At 37.6% G+C, this 15,954-nt stretch overlaps 1 protein-coding gene across 1 annotated transcript in view; it reads right to left on the bottom strand.

The window, feature by feature from the left end:
• SRPK2 (SRSF protein kinase 2) overlaps positions 1–15,954 on the bottom strand; it is a 131,811-nt gene that overhangs the window by 35,815 nt on the left and 80,042 nt on the right. The window contains exons 3-6 of the mRNA XM_006882616.1: positions 8,486–8,594; positions 7,798–7,885; positions 7,513–7,600; positions 5,470–5,576 (exon numbers count right to left, since the gene is read on the bottom strand). Coding sequence (XP_006882678.1) covers positions 5,470–5,576; positions 7,513–7,600; positions 7,798–7,885; positions 8,486–8,594 — 392 coding nt within the window. The remainder of the gene's footprint in view (positions 1–5,469; positions 5,577–7,512; positions 7,601–7,797; positions 7,886–8,485; positions 8,595–15,954) is intronic.

Raw genomic sequence — 15,954 nt, forward strand, 5'->3', positions numbered from 1 at the left:
AATGAGGCTGATTAAAAAGAAAAATGAAAGTGAAGCAATAAGGTAAAGTTATATTTAGTAACTTAATTCTCCCATGGAAGTGAAAACAATACAGTCTGTTTCACAGGCCTATTGTGAAAATTCAGAGAATTCAAATATTCAAGATAGGTCTAAGAGCAGTGTCCAAAATATTGTGTCCATCACATCAGTACTAAAAAAAAAAACCAATAAAAACCAACAACACCAAAAAACCCACAAAAGCTCCTAAAAGTAGTGCATCAATCTCTTTACATCTTTACAATAATCTATTCTTGCACTGATGAAAGTGCCATTATTATTCTTATTACATAATGAAATTGTGGCTTAAAGATGTAGTTTAGTCCAAGTATGTCAGCTAACACATAGTCTGAGTTTGAATATCAAGCTCTTAATCACAGTGCATCACCTTGTAAAATGAAAAACAAAACAAACAAACAAAAAAACCCAGCAAAAAAGAACTGGAACAGATTGGACTGGAAGCAGGAGGAGAAGAGACAAGCTCCTGAAAAGGCACGGGAGGCGATGAGGACCTGAAATAAGGCAGAGGCACTGGACACAGAAAGTTCATGAGAAAAGCTCTGCACAGCAGAGACCAAGGTCTGGATGCCCGTGAAGCACAAGTGACAGAGCCACTGAGGTAACGGAAACATGAATACTACCAAAGCAGAAGGAGCATGATAGAGTCAAAGAGCATTAGGAAAGTTGGCCCATCCTGTCGTGGTCTGTCAATGATCTACTGGTGTAGGTTTGTTAATAAGGGACTGGAAAAGCAACGCAGAAGCAGCCACTGACCTCTAACTTCAGAGGCAGAGATAGAATCATTACCTATAGTAACAGGCCACAGTTGATTGCTACTAGGCAGAGGTCAAACATGTCTCCTTCCACCCTCCAACCTTTCTACCAATCTCAACATCAACAATTTCCCTCCCACGGTACTCTTTACTCCTCCGTTGTTGCTGAGTACTGTCAAGTCGGAACTGACCCATAGCTTATGCTCCAACGGGTTTTCAGAAGCACTTAATTGCAGAGGGGGAGACTGTCCATCCTTCTCCCATGGAGCAGTTGGTGGATTTAAACCATGTGTCTTCTGGACTGCAGTGCAGCTTCTTACCACCAGTCCACTAGCGCTTCCTCTATGTTTAAAAATTTCTCACAATGGCCACAAAGAACAAACAATACTCACAACCATGAGGTTTATCAGAGAAGTGATAGCTTACAAATTCAAGACCAACCAGAAAGATTTAGAAGACAGTTCTTTGGCAGGGCATTCTCCCCTCAGCCATGTAGAAAGGAAGGGATCTCTCTGGCCCATGGCCTCTGCCCTGCTTGGCCAAGTCTTTCAAAGCATTGCCACAGTAAATAGCAGGAAGCATCTCTATTCCACCAGTAAACCTTCTTCTGCTTAAAGGCTCTTAGCCCTAGCTCCGTGAGACATCAAACTCAGCTCCCCGGACAGGTCCTCAGGAGGCACGACGGGGAACAGAAGAACACTATGCTTCAGAAACCCTAACAGTGCTACCTAAAAAGTCTTAGGTACTAAACCCCAGGCTGAGTCAGAGGGAATAAAAGGAAATTTAGGCATTATGTGGAATAAGTAACTTCTTAAACAGTGCTTTTCATCCAAAGTTCTCAGAATTCCATGGTAGTATTTTTCCCAAGGAAACACAAAATTGGTCCACATTTTAAAAATCCAACAATACCCAAGGGCTTCTATTACCAAGCACACAAGAACTAACTGTTGTTGTTATGTGGTGTTGAGTCGCTTGCAACTCATAGCAACCCTATGTACAACAGCCCTAAACTCCGCTCCGTCCTGTGGCAATTGCACCATCTCCGATACACCCATCCCGATTACCCCAGTCACTGAATCAGTCCACCTCACAGATGGCCTTCCCCTCCTGCGCTGTTCCTCCACCCTACCAAGCATTATGTCCTTCTCAAAGGACCAGTCCCTCCTCACATGTCCAAAGTATGTTAGACGGAGCCTCAGAATCCTTGCCTCCAAGAAGCCGCCCAGTTCGACCCTTTCCAGGACGAATCTGTTTGTTTTCCTAGCAGTGCATGATACTCTCAATACTCTTCTCCAGCACCACAGTTCAAAGGCATCAATTCTCCTTCTATCCTCCTTACGTCATGGTCCAACTCTCTGATGCATAACATGTGATAACAAAGACCACGGCCTGTATCAGACGCACCTTAGTCTCCAGAGAGACACCATTGCTCTTCAGGACTTTGGAGAGGTCCCTAACAGCAGACTTTCCCATCCCAATACGTCTTTTTATTTCCTGGCTATTGGTGCCGAGAGTGTTGACTGTGGAGCCAAGTAAACTAAAGCTGTGAACAATCTCAATCTCTTCACCATCCATCCTGATGCTGCCAAGTGGTACAGTGGTGACAATCTTTGTCTCCTTGACATTAAGCCTCAATCTATATTGAAGGCTGCAGTCCAAGACCCTCTGCAGCAAGTGGTTCAGGTCCTGCTCAGTTTCAGCAAGTAGCATTGAGTCATCGGCATAACACAGATTGTTAATAGATCTTCCACCAATCCTGACTCCACATTTCTCCTCATAGAGCCCAGCCTCCCAGATAATCTGTTCTGCATACAGGTTGAAAAGACATGGAGACAGAATTTCACCTTGAAATTATTTTGAGCCAATAAAATCCTGTGAAAGTTTCCCCTCTCAGTCTCCAAAGAACAAGAAACATTAGATTATAGGAGGAAAACACAGTCACTAGATTATCTGCTCGTTCAGCAAGTATGTATTAACGTTCCATTAAACTCCAAGGCTTTCTTCTTTCAATTTAAGGACTATACCTGCTAGGAAGATTAGATTTTGTTTTGACTCTTTGGAATGTAAGACAAATATAGGTCAGGTGGTTCATCTGGTAATTCACCTATTTATACTGCTAAGACAGAAGGATAAAATTTAAAAAAAAAAAAGCACATAGTGGGGACAGTCAGTCACCTATGGGAACAATGTCTAAGTACAGGTTCCAGTGAGTGAGGCACAGAACCTGTGTGAATTGTCAGCCAAAGAAGCTAGTGTTTCTAAGATTTACTCTTTGTAAAGTTATTAAGTAATCTGTTATTTCTCAGTATTTATTTTTAGAGAATGTCTTCTGACCTTTATTGTTAGAGGAATTCCTTTGAACATTTTAAAGAGTTTAAAGTTGCCATACATAACTACAAATACTTAGTATTATTTGGGAATAGAATGACTCCAAAAACCATTATAATTTTCCCCGACATACAAGAAGGAAATTTTGTTTCATTTGATTTTATAGTCTACAATATAATAATGAATAAAAAAACTATTATCCAAGAGAAACAAATCAAACAAAAGTCACTGAGTTCATCACAAACACAGTCACATGCTGCTGACTATCCACGGTAAGTTATCTGAAGATGCTATATGATGTAGACATTATGAAAAATCCCATCATCGTCTGGTCCTGCTTCTGTTTATCTTTTATTTCAAACAAGCTTTGTGCCTTGATGCGATTGGCAATGTGTGGGGAAAGAACTGCTTTTGTGTTTGATCCTAATCCACGTCATTAGCAAGCTTTTGCATATCTGATCTAGGTCTTTCTTGAATTTTCAATACCCTGGTAGCTATCAGTTGGACTAATCTAGCAACATATTGGAGAATTAGGTCTTTGATTTTGTTGACATACCTGAATCATAATAAATATCTTTTACTGATTTTTTTCCACCTTAATGTTGCTTAATCACCTGTTTCATTTCTACATCTTTTGTCTCATGCTGCTGTCATTAACAATAATTTTGCCGTATTTCATGCTATGAAGCTTTTCAAGGCAGTATTTTAGAGAGAAAATGAAATAAGTTAATGGTGTAACACTTTAAGAGACACATGATATACAAGAATGGATGCTGTTGCCTATGAATCAAAGCATACACTGTTATAAACTTTCTGGAAGTATACAAACTGTACAACCAATAACAGGTGTTTATCATGATTATATATATATATATATATAAAAGGCTATATATGCAATACTATTACACACTTGTCAGTACAACTGCTTTGCATACAGGAGACATGAGATACATGTGGAATGTCTAAGAAAGCTACTATGTTTGGTACATCTCATCCTCTGAAGAGGATTTCGGAACTATTATCATAAGAGACCAGTAGTGTATAGTCAACTGGACAATCAGGACACTATGTAGAATATGGCTGGATGTCTCTATACTAGGCATGCTTTCATACTATTATGTACGAAAAGTACAGGTTCTTAATGTGCCAGTCAATTCAGGGGCTCTTCTGTCCTCAACTTTACTATTCAACTAATAAACTCAGAAGACAGGCACCCAATCTGTACTACAAGGCAACAAAGATAACAGAAGTGATAAACATACAACTAAAAGTTATCAACATTCTAATTCACTTAGCAATGTAGCACATGAATTTAAAGTTCTAATTTATATAAGGAGGGGTTAACAGCTTATCATGTGGATGTGTGCAAACACATGTCAGGAAGGTTCTTTGTAGGTACCCATCTCCTGAACTGTTTAACTGTGATTCATTCTCTCTCCTGTTTATCTAGCCTGGACTGTTTGGGCAGGTTTACCTTAAACTTTACATAAAACTCTTTCCTCAAGCAAATCAATCAATGTCTCTGGTCTGTCACCTCTCTGCAGAATTATTCACAGTAACTATTCATAAAACAAAATGCGTAATCCAGAATAAACTGTATCTCAACGTTGGTAATTTAGGCCATAGAAAATATGTGGAAATCAGACTAGTGTAAACCATACAAAAGATGAAAACGGCTAAACATTTAGAAATAGAAGGAGACTTTCCAAGAAGCATACAGTCATACTAGTTTACTAGCGCATCATTCCCAGTTCAATCAATCCCTAGAGCGGACTGATTTTATTTTGGCAAAGTGAAAGAACAAAGGACAAAACTAATACAATACTTTCTATTTTGCATAAACATTTCTAAAGTCATCTTTAATTTACCCTCTTTCCAAAGACAAAACTAGTAAATAAATAAGTATCCAATTCTTCTGCATTATTTTCTAAGGAAATAAGCAATATATATATCACAGAATTAGTATTGCTCAAATAATGAAACATTATAGCTTAAATCAAACATTATAGCTTAAATCAAACATTATAGCTTAAATCAAACATTATAGCTTAAATCAAAATGCCAAAAGATAGCAATTACGTTTTTTGCCCTTTACAGCACAGATTACCATATCATTAAGTCAATATTGAGAGATCAAAATGTTACCTACCAATTAATAAACAAATCAGCAATTATGTTTTTTTGCCCTTTACAGGACAGATTACCATATTATTAAGTCAATATTGAGAGATCAAAATGTTACCTACCAATTAATAAACAAATCTATTCAAATTAAAGTTGAAAGGATCAGCTGGGTGTTGAGGAGGGTGTTCCCCACCCCCGTTAGCCTCACCTGACGAATGATACTCTTTACACAACGAACTGGGAGACCTTGGTAGTTGGACTTGATGATCCCCTTGAGGAGATGATGACCAAGCACTTCAAATACCATGCAGACATCTGAGACAAGGTTAAGGATCCATTTACTAAAGTGATAGAACTGCTGAAAGCACTACTATGTTGAAATGCAAAGGAAATAAAAACCACACTTTATAAAACCCAATAGCAATAGTATAAGTAATACTTGAGTGGTCACTGGTCATTTCTCATCTAAATTACAACAATCAACATTTACCAAGTGCTTACTATATGCCACATTTTTATGACATATAGTACATCTATTAAATTTAAGAAATAATTATCCCCAGTGTGGAAACAAGGATAGTAAAGCTTAGCAAGCTTAAAGACTCCATCTAAGTTACACAGTCCAAGGAGGGCAGTGAAATGACTAAATCCCATAGTAAATTGTGTTCTTTCTTGTTTCAGCATATTCCCCTCTACCTAGTTAGGCTTGATGAAAATGAGCAAGATTGACATAAATAACTCCAGTGTCTTAAGTGTACTTTATTGATTTGGATTAAGTATCTGTGCTGCACTGAATTTGTATTTGCCTGATAAAATATATATTTAACAAAGACAAAGAAGAACTAGCAAAACCTCTTAATAGCTTATATATCTTTTAAGAATGTGTAATTACAATTTAAGAGTTAACATTAAGATCAATCCATAATAATAAAATCTCAAGAACTGAGCATTAAAAATATAAATTTCCTAGTGGCAAGAAGCTGCAACTACAATCCCAGAGGTGCACGGTTCGAATCCACCAGATGCTCTGCCGGGGAAGGAGGGGCAATCTCCTCCTGTACCAGTCAGATCTGATTTGACGGTACACACACACAAAAATAATTAAAAAAAAATATATAAATTTGAGTCAAACAATAACCCTTTAAGAACTATGACACTCTCTACAGTTCATCATACAAATATGTCAAACACATTTTAAATGGCTATGAAACTCTTGGGAATACTTTGTTCATCCTTGGAAGCTTTTAGCATCAAAGGGGTCAGTCAATTTAATATCTTTATCTTTTTTAAAACTTAATACTTTCAATCATCATAACACGATACACCAGATCATTAAAGCAACTATTATTTTAACAAAAATAATCCAAACATTTACATTATAAAAGAATGTATACACTGCAAACCTATTCATGGATATTTTAAAGGTTCTTCCTAAAATAAAACCTGTATTCTCAAAGTATTGACAAATCTAGATTATGATGGTTCCCTAGGATCTTACTGAAGAATAAAATGATTACTATATAAAATTAATACAAAACAAAATCCTCAATGTTTCTATACATGAGGTGGGTTTCCCCAAAGGAACAGTCCTAAGAAACTGCTCCTGTAGGTCTGAGGTGGGGCTGGGGGCCACTGGTCTGCCCTTAAACAAACAGGCTCGTTTAGGGGAAAACCCCACCAAATCTCTCTCTTATCTATTAAGAGGTAGGAGAGAAGCTCTCAGCAGTCTGCAGAATTAACCTTTAGGCTAAGGAGGCAGGAGGGCAATCTGGTGCTTTCTAGTACCCTGAAGTCTGAGGCAGAAAAACTTCCACTTGGGGATCATAACCGCGTAGACGTAGACACTGTAATTCTCTTTGGAAATTAGGAGGAGGGAAGAGCTTGTCCTTTGCATTCTGGAGCTTGAGAAGGTCAAATATAACAGTATTAGGTATGTTCCTAATTCGATCAAAAAATGCAAAGAAGCCAGATGACATGCCAGCCAGTCATCAATCATATGGCTCTGAGTAATTTAATACTTCAATATTCTACAATCATAGAAATGAAGATACCACCTTGCCTAAGATATGATGGACTATCTTTGAGAAAACACTAAGAACATATATGGAAAGAACATTCCAGAGGCACTGTCTTTTCTAATTGTGTTTCAATCATGAAGGTCTTGAAAAGGACAGTACAGAGTACAACAGTTTACAGAAGTGTTGGAAGTACAAAAAGACTAAAGCATCTTTTAAACAATCACAAAGGATACGTATGCCGTTCATGCCTGAAATCTTGAAGTCATCAATTAGTTGAACCACCATGTCTTTATTTGGGTCACTGGGATCACTTTCTCGAACCTGTGCAAAAAAAGGGGGTGAAATGCAAGAGCAGAAGACTGAAGCCTGAAAAGAATTTCTTCTATTGTTTCGATCAAATTAAGTTTTAAGAAAAGTAATGTTAATTTTTAAAAAAATTAATGTTTGACCTTATGAGAATAAGTTCAAATTTAATATTGGGGGGAAGAGGAGAAATTGAGAAGAAATTCTGTACTTACACATTTGAGCAATTTTATTTCATCCAAGGCCGTCTCTGTATAATGCTGGGCACTTTTTACAACTTTCATTGCAACAAATCTTTTTCCCCTTTAAAAAAAAATTTTTTTATATTTTATCTTACCAGCAGAACTGGTAATTCTAATAATCAGCTCTATCCAATGTTGGAAAATTGCATAATACTAGTTTATGTAAGTAGCATATAACTTACAAAAGTACATTAAAAAAAAAGGAAGTACTTTTCAAACCATGGAGCCAATTAACTAATAGGTCCAGAGACAAGACAACCTCTTGTAATGAATAGTTTTCTTTCAGCTCATGCAGATAAATGTACTATATAGAAGTGTGATGCAAAGATGTACTACTTAATATGGATCTTGGCTCTTAAAATGTCATATCTTACTGCTTTAAAGAACTAGTAATTTATTTTATATTCATTATTCCATGTCTGAAAGATTCCCTGATCCAGATGAATTCTTAGAAAAGCAAAATGACCCCAAAATAAAGCAACTTCAACAAATAAGTTTCTAAAACAAAGTTAATATTTTTAAATATCAGAGAAGACAGACAAAAAGAAGGCCACTTAGCTGGGGCAGGCTAGTGTTAAAAGCACTTTCCTTGGGCGCAAGTCAAAATTCCCAGTAAACTGTCTTAGGAAATAGGAGCTGAGGCACATTACAAAGAACTTACTGCATATCCCAGCATAGCCAGACTGTGGAGAAGTGTCCCCATCCTAGCTTCCTAATAACATGGTATCGGCCATTGAAGAGGTCTCCAATCTTTACTGGATGATAGCCACCTGTTAATTTTTAAAAATGACAAAACAAATTTAAAAATTTGAAAATTCCATTTCCAGAAAATTAGTAAAAGCATTCTATTACTTGGCCCAATCCTAACTGCGATTACACCCTCATCCTGCTCCTGTTAAACTGGGTTGAAACATGTTTGATTCAACATTGCTCTACTTCCCTAAGAGATCTTCCATGAGAATAAGAACCAACTATGCTTTCCTAGTTGTTGTTCTTATGTGCCATAGAGTCGTTTGGGACTCATAGCAACCCTGTGTACAAGAGCTCTAAACACTGTTCTATCCTGTGCCAACCTAGCCATCTCAAACACACTTAATTCCCACTGCTCCAGTCACAGAATTGATCCATCTCATCAAAGGTCTTCCTCTCCTTCGCCGCCCCTCCACTCTGCCAAACATGATGACCCTCTCCAAGGACCAATCCCTCCTTGCAACATGCCCAAAGTATGTCAGATGAAGCTTCAGAATCCTTGACTCCAAGGAGCATTCTGGCTTCACCCTCTCTAGGTCAAACCTGTTTGTTCTCCTAGCAGTCCGTGGTATATTCAACACTCTTCTCCAGCACCACAACTCAAAGGCATCAATTCTCCTTCTATAAGCCCTTTTCACTGTGCAACTCTCCAATGCATAGCATGTAACTGCAAAGACTATAGCCTGAATCAGGCACACCTTAGTCTCCAGCCTGATGTCGTTGCACTTCAGTACTCTTGAGAGGTCCCTCGCAGCTGACTTTCCCAATGCAATTTTGATAATTTCTGCACTCTGTTGGGTCACCTTTCTTTGGAATGGGAACAAATATCGATCTTTTCCAGTCAGTGGGCCAGCTGGCTGTTCTACAGATTTCTTGGCACAACTTGGTGAGCACATCCAGGGCAGTGTGTGTCTGTTGAAATATGTTAATCGGTATGCCGTCAACTCCTGGAGCCTTGTTTTTTGCCAATTCCTTTAGAGCAATTTGAACTTCCTCCTTCATCACCAAAGGCTGAGACGCTTTCCTAGTAGGATGTTTTTTGTTTGTATTCATTTTCATTTGATTTTAAAAGACACTGACTCTTATTTTGTTATTTAAACCTGGGTATAAAATACACAAATGCTAGTTACTGGTATCGTAAACAATTTGTCGCTTTTCTCACTAATAAGTTAACTTAGATCTTTTCGGATCAATACACACCTACCAAATAAGGCATGTTTATTGTGCATAACTCTCATATACTGATGCCTTATGTATAAACAATAAGAATTTATATAAAGCATGTCTATTTTTGCTCTAACAGAACATGCTTCTCTCACTGCTCTCCTCCAACTTCAAATTCTTGTCCTAAAATATCACTTAGAAATTAGAATTTTGAAGAGTCAATTTATATCTTAGAAATGGGAAAGGTTTCTTCTTAACATTATTTTTTTAAAAAGTATTAATATTTTACTTTGTAGATTTTGTATTTTTACTTGTAGTTAAATTTTTCCAACCCACACAGTATTTATGGACTTATTTTTTTACACTGCAAAGAAATATTCTCCTTAAAATAACAAAAATTAAAGTCAGTCATTACCTTGCAGTTGGAGAGTTTTCAGAGGCTGTAAACTGTACAGGAAAAGATTAAGGTTTTTTCCCCCAGTTTAAAACGTCTACATTTAGGTTGGCAATGCAACTCTTTTTACTCATCTGTTGTTGTTAAATGCCACAGAGTCATGTACAACTCATAGTGATCCTTGGAACAACACACATGAAGCCTGTCCTACCCGGTGCCATGCTCATCGTCCTTGACTCACTTGAGCTCACTGCTACAGTCACTGTGCCAACCCACCCCGCGCAGGGTCTGCCTCTCTTTCACTGACCCTCCACATTTTCACATGATGTCTCTTTCCAAGGACTGGCCTCTCCTATTAACATGCCCAAAGTGTGTGACACAAAGCTGTGTCATCTCTGCCTCCAAAGAACACTAAGGCATGTTTGTTCTTTTGGCAGTCTGTGGGATATTCAGTACTCTTCTCCAGCACCACACACAGTTCAAAGGCATTGATTTTCATTCTGTCATTCTTATTCAATGTCTAACTTTCAAAATATTCATAGCAAATGATTGAAAGAAAAGACCATGGCCTTAATCAGGCACACCTTAGTTTTCAAAACTGACATCACTGCTTCCTGTAATCAGGAGAGGTCCCTGACACTTGACTTTCCCAATGCAATACATCTCTTTGTCTCCTGACTGCTGGTCCCAAAAGTGTTGACTGGGGATCCAAGTAAGATGAAATTGTCGACAATTTTAATCTTCTCTCCATCTATCATGATGGTGCCTTTGTTTCCCTGATGTTGAGATAGGACCCATATTAAAGGCTGTAATCTTCACTCTTCTGAGGCAAATGTTCAAGTGTCCTTCACTTTCAGCAAGTAAAGGTTGCTTTGTCATCTGCATAACACAAATTGTTGATGAATTCTGATATAATGTTCTTCCTCAAAGAGATTACCTTCTTGAATTATCTGCTCAGTATACAGATTGACTAGGTATCTACAAAGAATACAACCCTGATGCACAGCTTTCCTAATTTTAAACCTAATTTTTCCTAATTTTAATTTTCCTTGCTCTGTTAGCACAACAATCTCCTGATACAGGTTATAGGTTTCACATGAGCACAATTAAGTTTTCTAAGATTCCCATTCTTCTCAATGTTGCCCATTATTTGTCATGATCTACACAGTCAACAAAGCTCAAATAAACATTTTCAACAAAGCTCAAATAAACATTTTCTGTTATTCTTTGCCTTCAGCAAGGATTCTGACATTAACAATGATGTCCTTGACGCCACTGCCTCTTCTATCCAGCCTGAACTTCAGGCAGCTCTTTATCAGTGTACTGGTGAAGCTGTTTTCAGGTGATCTTCATCAATATTATGCTTGCGTGTGATATTTATGATATTTCCCGGTAATTTCCACATTCTGTTAGATCACCTTTTTCGGCAATGGCACAATTATGGATCTCTTCCAATCAGTTAGCCAGAGAGCTGTCCTCCAAATTTTCTGGCATAGACTGTTGAATACATCTAGGGCTGTATCTGTTAACTGAAACAAGTCAATTAGTATCTAACCACTTCCTGGAGCCATACTTTTTTGCCAATGCTTTCAAAGTATTGCTTAATCATCTTTATCACCATTGGCTCTTGTTCATATACTACTTCCTGAAATAGTTTGGTGTGAGCCAATTCTTTTTGGTACAGCAACTCAGTAGACCACCAGAACACCTTTTAAATTGCATAATCATGGTTTCTAATAATTATTAATATTTCTTCATAATTATATTCAACAAACAAATGGACAGACTACATCTAGAACTGAAGGGCCTAGAATAGGAGTAGGAATTATATAACTACCATCTTTCAGTACACTAATTAATTCCAAGAGAGGAAACAGTTTTATTGTACACAGGATCACTATGAGTTAGAGTTGACTTGATGGCACCTAACAACATGATGAATATTTATGAACACTTAAATTGTATTAAACTCTACTAGTGAAGCAGGAATGTTGCCTAGATACTGAATTTCTTAAATTCCTTCTTATATATCATCAGTATATTTAGTTTCCCTGGATTTTAATTTCAAAATCAAGACAGCAAGTTGGGAATAAAAGAAATCAATAAATGGCTTATTACTGAATTAAAAAGTTAAAATAATAGAATGGACTCTTAGTTCTGTACAGATTTTAAACCTGTCAAAATTTGCAATGAAAATGAGAAGACAGCTTGTATTTTTTAAGACATGAGAAGCTTGTGCTAGGTGTTTTCTTCTATGAAGATAAGCTATGATGCTTTCCTGGTGTTACCCTGCTGGAGAGAGGAAAGAGGGGGAGTTCTTCTTGGACAATGCAAAGTCCAGCAAAGCAAAGCAAATTCCTTGCCAGTTTCTCAGAGTCAGGGTCTTCATTTCCCATGTTAATTACTCAGGAAGAATGAGACACTTTGTACCTTGTAGACATAAGTGATAATAAAAATATCTCTTCATAAACAAGTCAGATTTTATCATTTAGGTAACAATGACATATTATCCTAATTTTTATAACTACTGGCTTAGTGATCAGGTTGGTTTGGCAGTGTATGTGGTTCAAATCCCCCAGCTGCTCTGTGGAGAAAGATAGTCAATCTCCTCCTATGTGCTCTACTGCCTCTAAAGACCTGCTGGAGGGTCAGCTATGTGTCAGTTCCAACTTGATGGTATATAAGGCTGACACCTAGATGATACTATTTCTATAATGCTGATGAGAGTATGAAAGCTCAGAGAGACTGAGCAGGAGGTTCACTGTGTGCTTTATCCTGTTAACAAAATGCACTCCATTTTTATTAACTATAGGAGTTTCCTGGTCTGTCTGTCTCTCTCTCTCTCACACAAACTCCCTCCCCCCTGGTGGCCAGGTAGGTAGAGAATTGTGCTCCCAGCCTTAAGGTGAGAGGCTAAAATTGTACAGGTGCTCCATGGGAGAAAAGCACGCAATCCCCTCTCCTGAGATTGAGACGCTCTGTAAACCCATTAGCAGGTCTGCCATGAGTCAGTTCTGAGTTAAAGGCAATGAAAGAAAGATATGTAGATATACTATGCTCATCTTATAACCCGTCTTTATTAATCCCTTCTGAAATGTCTATTGAGATTCACATATTAATTTTTTTTCTAATTGTTTTGGTATCTCTTTGCTTTTCTTCTCTCTTGTTTCAAACAAGGAGAGACAAATGTTGTACCTTAGATGATACATCCAACTTATTAAAGTACCATTAAACAAAGATACAGAACATTGTAGACTACGTTAGATCCATTCCTATAACAAGACTATGGTCTACAAATCTTAATGGGAGCAGACCACCTTATCTTCTTCCTACAGAGCAGTTGTGGATTGAAACAGCTGATGCTTCCGTGAGCAGCCCACTATGTATCATACTGTGTCACCAAGAGAAGACCAAGGAAGAACAGATGAGTGATTCTGAAATGTGACCAGGTAACACAAATTTCCCCAAATTCTTAAAAAAGATTAGACGAGTGCTCGCTTCGGCAGCACATATACTAAAATTGGAACGATACAGAGAAGATTAGCATGGCCCCTACGCAAGGATGACACGCAAATTCGTGAAGCGTTCCATATTAAAAAAAAAAAAAATTAGAAGAGCACTGAAGCAGATGAGGGAGAGAACTGTTTAAAAGAGATATGTGCTTGGGTATTATTGTTGTAACAGAAGTTCAGAGCGAAGGCTGCATAGTAGAGTGGACCTGGGAGGAGGGGGATTATAAAACAATGAAAGAATTTTTCTTTTACTATTCAAAGAGAGGAGTGTATTGGGGGTGGGACTGGGGTGGGCAGGGAGAAATGTGCAACAATGAATGAATGGAAATACAGTCTCTGTAAATTTTCATTAAAATTATAATAATAAAAGAATTTTTTAAAAAAGATTATAAGCCTGCTCAAAACTCAACTTTTTTTCTTAAATCATATTTTTATAATTTTTAGTTTATGTTTTTCCAAACACTTGATATGCATCTGAGAGCTGGACAGAACTGATGCCTCTGTGGTATTGAATAAGAGCATCAGACATCCCATGGTCCAAAAGAACAAAATATGTCTTGGAGAGGGTGCAGCCAGAGTACTCTCTGGAGGCAAGGATGATCAGGCTTTACCTCACATACTTTGGGCATGTTGCTAGAAGGCACTAATCCTTAAAGAGGGACATGATGCTGGGAAGGGTGGAGGGTCAGCGAAGGAGAGGAAGACCTTCAGCCAGATGGACTGACAGGGTGACTGCCACAATGGGCTCTAGTGTGTCAGGAAGTGTAAAGAGGGCCCAGAATAGGACGGGATTCAGAGCCACAGTACATAGGGTCTCTATGAGTTGTGCTCAACTTGATGGTATCCAACAACAAGTTTTTAGTGAAAGGGTACACAGCAGTCGGATTCTAACTAGACAGCTTCAGTACAAACTGTTCAGTGACATTAGTTACTTCTATAAAGATGCGTCAACATCCTCTTGCGTTCTGATTGTTCCATTTCCAGTACTCTAAGGCCTACGCTTATATTCTTGTTGTTTATCATCTTGATTAAAGCAAATCATACTGTGATTGATTACTATCTTTTCTACTCAACAAGCCAGAGGAAAGGAAATCTGTTATTTATGCACAAGTCCAATGGCATCCAAAGAGTCAATGCTAGTGTCTGAATAAGCATCAAGATGTGCTACATTCTAAAACAATGTCATGTCCTTTTCAGTACACTTTGCTTTAGTGTTTAGCCATCAACTCGAGTATGCTTCCCTTGCCTTGATGAGTTAACACTAATATGAATTAAAGAAATGAGCTTGTGAATTAACCAAGAAAAATAGGAATCAAATATAAATAAACCTTTTGTGTGCATGTTATAGGCAGAAAACAGAATTAATTTTATTTCTCTCACATCATCTATGTAAATCTTTTCTAGATGAGGTATTTTGGTTTTGAGAGCATATTAATTGCTTATTAACCTGAAAAGATGTATTCCAATGTCTGACATTTTAAGTAACAACTATAATAGCAGGAATACTGGCAGAGCTAAAAATAGTGTGTCATCAATGATTCATGAAAATCTGTTGTAATTGGCCTTAAAAACAAAATCTCCCAACTATTCTTTGATTTCCTGATTTAGGTTTACAAAACAAATCAATGCTCTAAAACATTATGACACACATTTCCTAAAATTCTACAAACCCAAAGGCTGGTGGTTCGAGTCCACCTTGAACTCCTGACCTACTCCTCAGCAAGCTGCACAGCAATGCTCACCAAAAGGGTCCACATTCCACCAGTGCAGATCCACCAATGACTCCTCGGGAAAAAAATGGGTGTTCTTCTCTATTTAAGTTTACAGACCCCCCAATTGAGGGTCCCTACCAGACATAATCAACTCTACCACCTATAGCAATATGCTTATTTGTCTTAGAATAAAGGCGTCATGATGCTTTCTTAAAAAAATCAGCCAACTATGTATGGAGCACAGTTCTAGTCAACTCCACAGCTCTTATCTGTAAAGTGCTTCCAGCAAACAAGTAAGGTACTTAGGATGCAAACATCTGCTTACTTTTCAGGATAAACACCATTACTGTTCACTCCTGCCTTCCCTGTATCCCTATACTGTATGGCTTACTATGTTCTGTTATAAAGAACAATACACTGTCCACTGAGAAATAGAGTGGCAAATATTCTGGTTTTGTTTGTTGTTGTTTTTTTAAAGTGACTAGAAATCATTCTTTGAGGAATAAAAATCATTAACAGTATAAAAAAAATAAAGATATTAAATTCACCACTGTGTTTAAGACCACATTAAGTACTCAACAAAATGGTGACGGGGGGG

Source organism: Elephantulus edwardii, unplaced genomic scaffold, assembly GCF_000299155.1.
Source record: "Elephantulus edwardii isolate Elephantulus edwardi_28Jun2011 unplaced genomic scaffold, EleEdw1.0 scaffold00022, whole genome shotgun sequence".
In the NCBI taxonomy this organism is placed as follows: domain Eukaryota; kingdom Metazoa; phylum Chordata; class Mammalia; order Macroscelidea; family Macroscelididae; genus Elephantulus; species Elephantulus edwardii.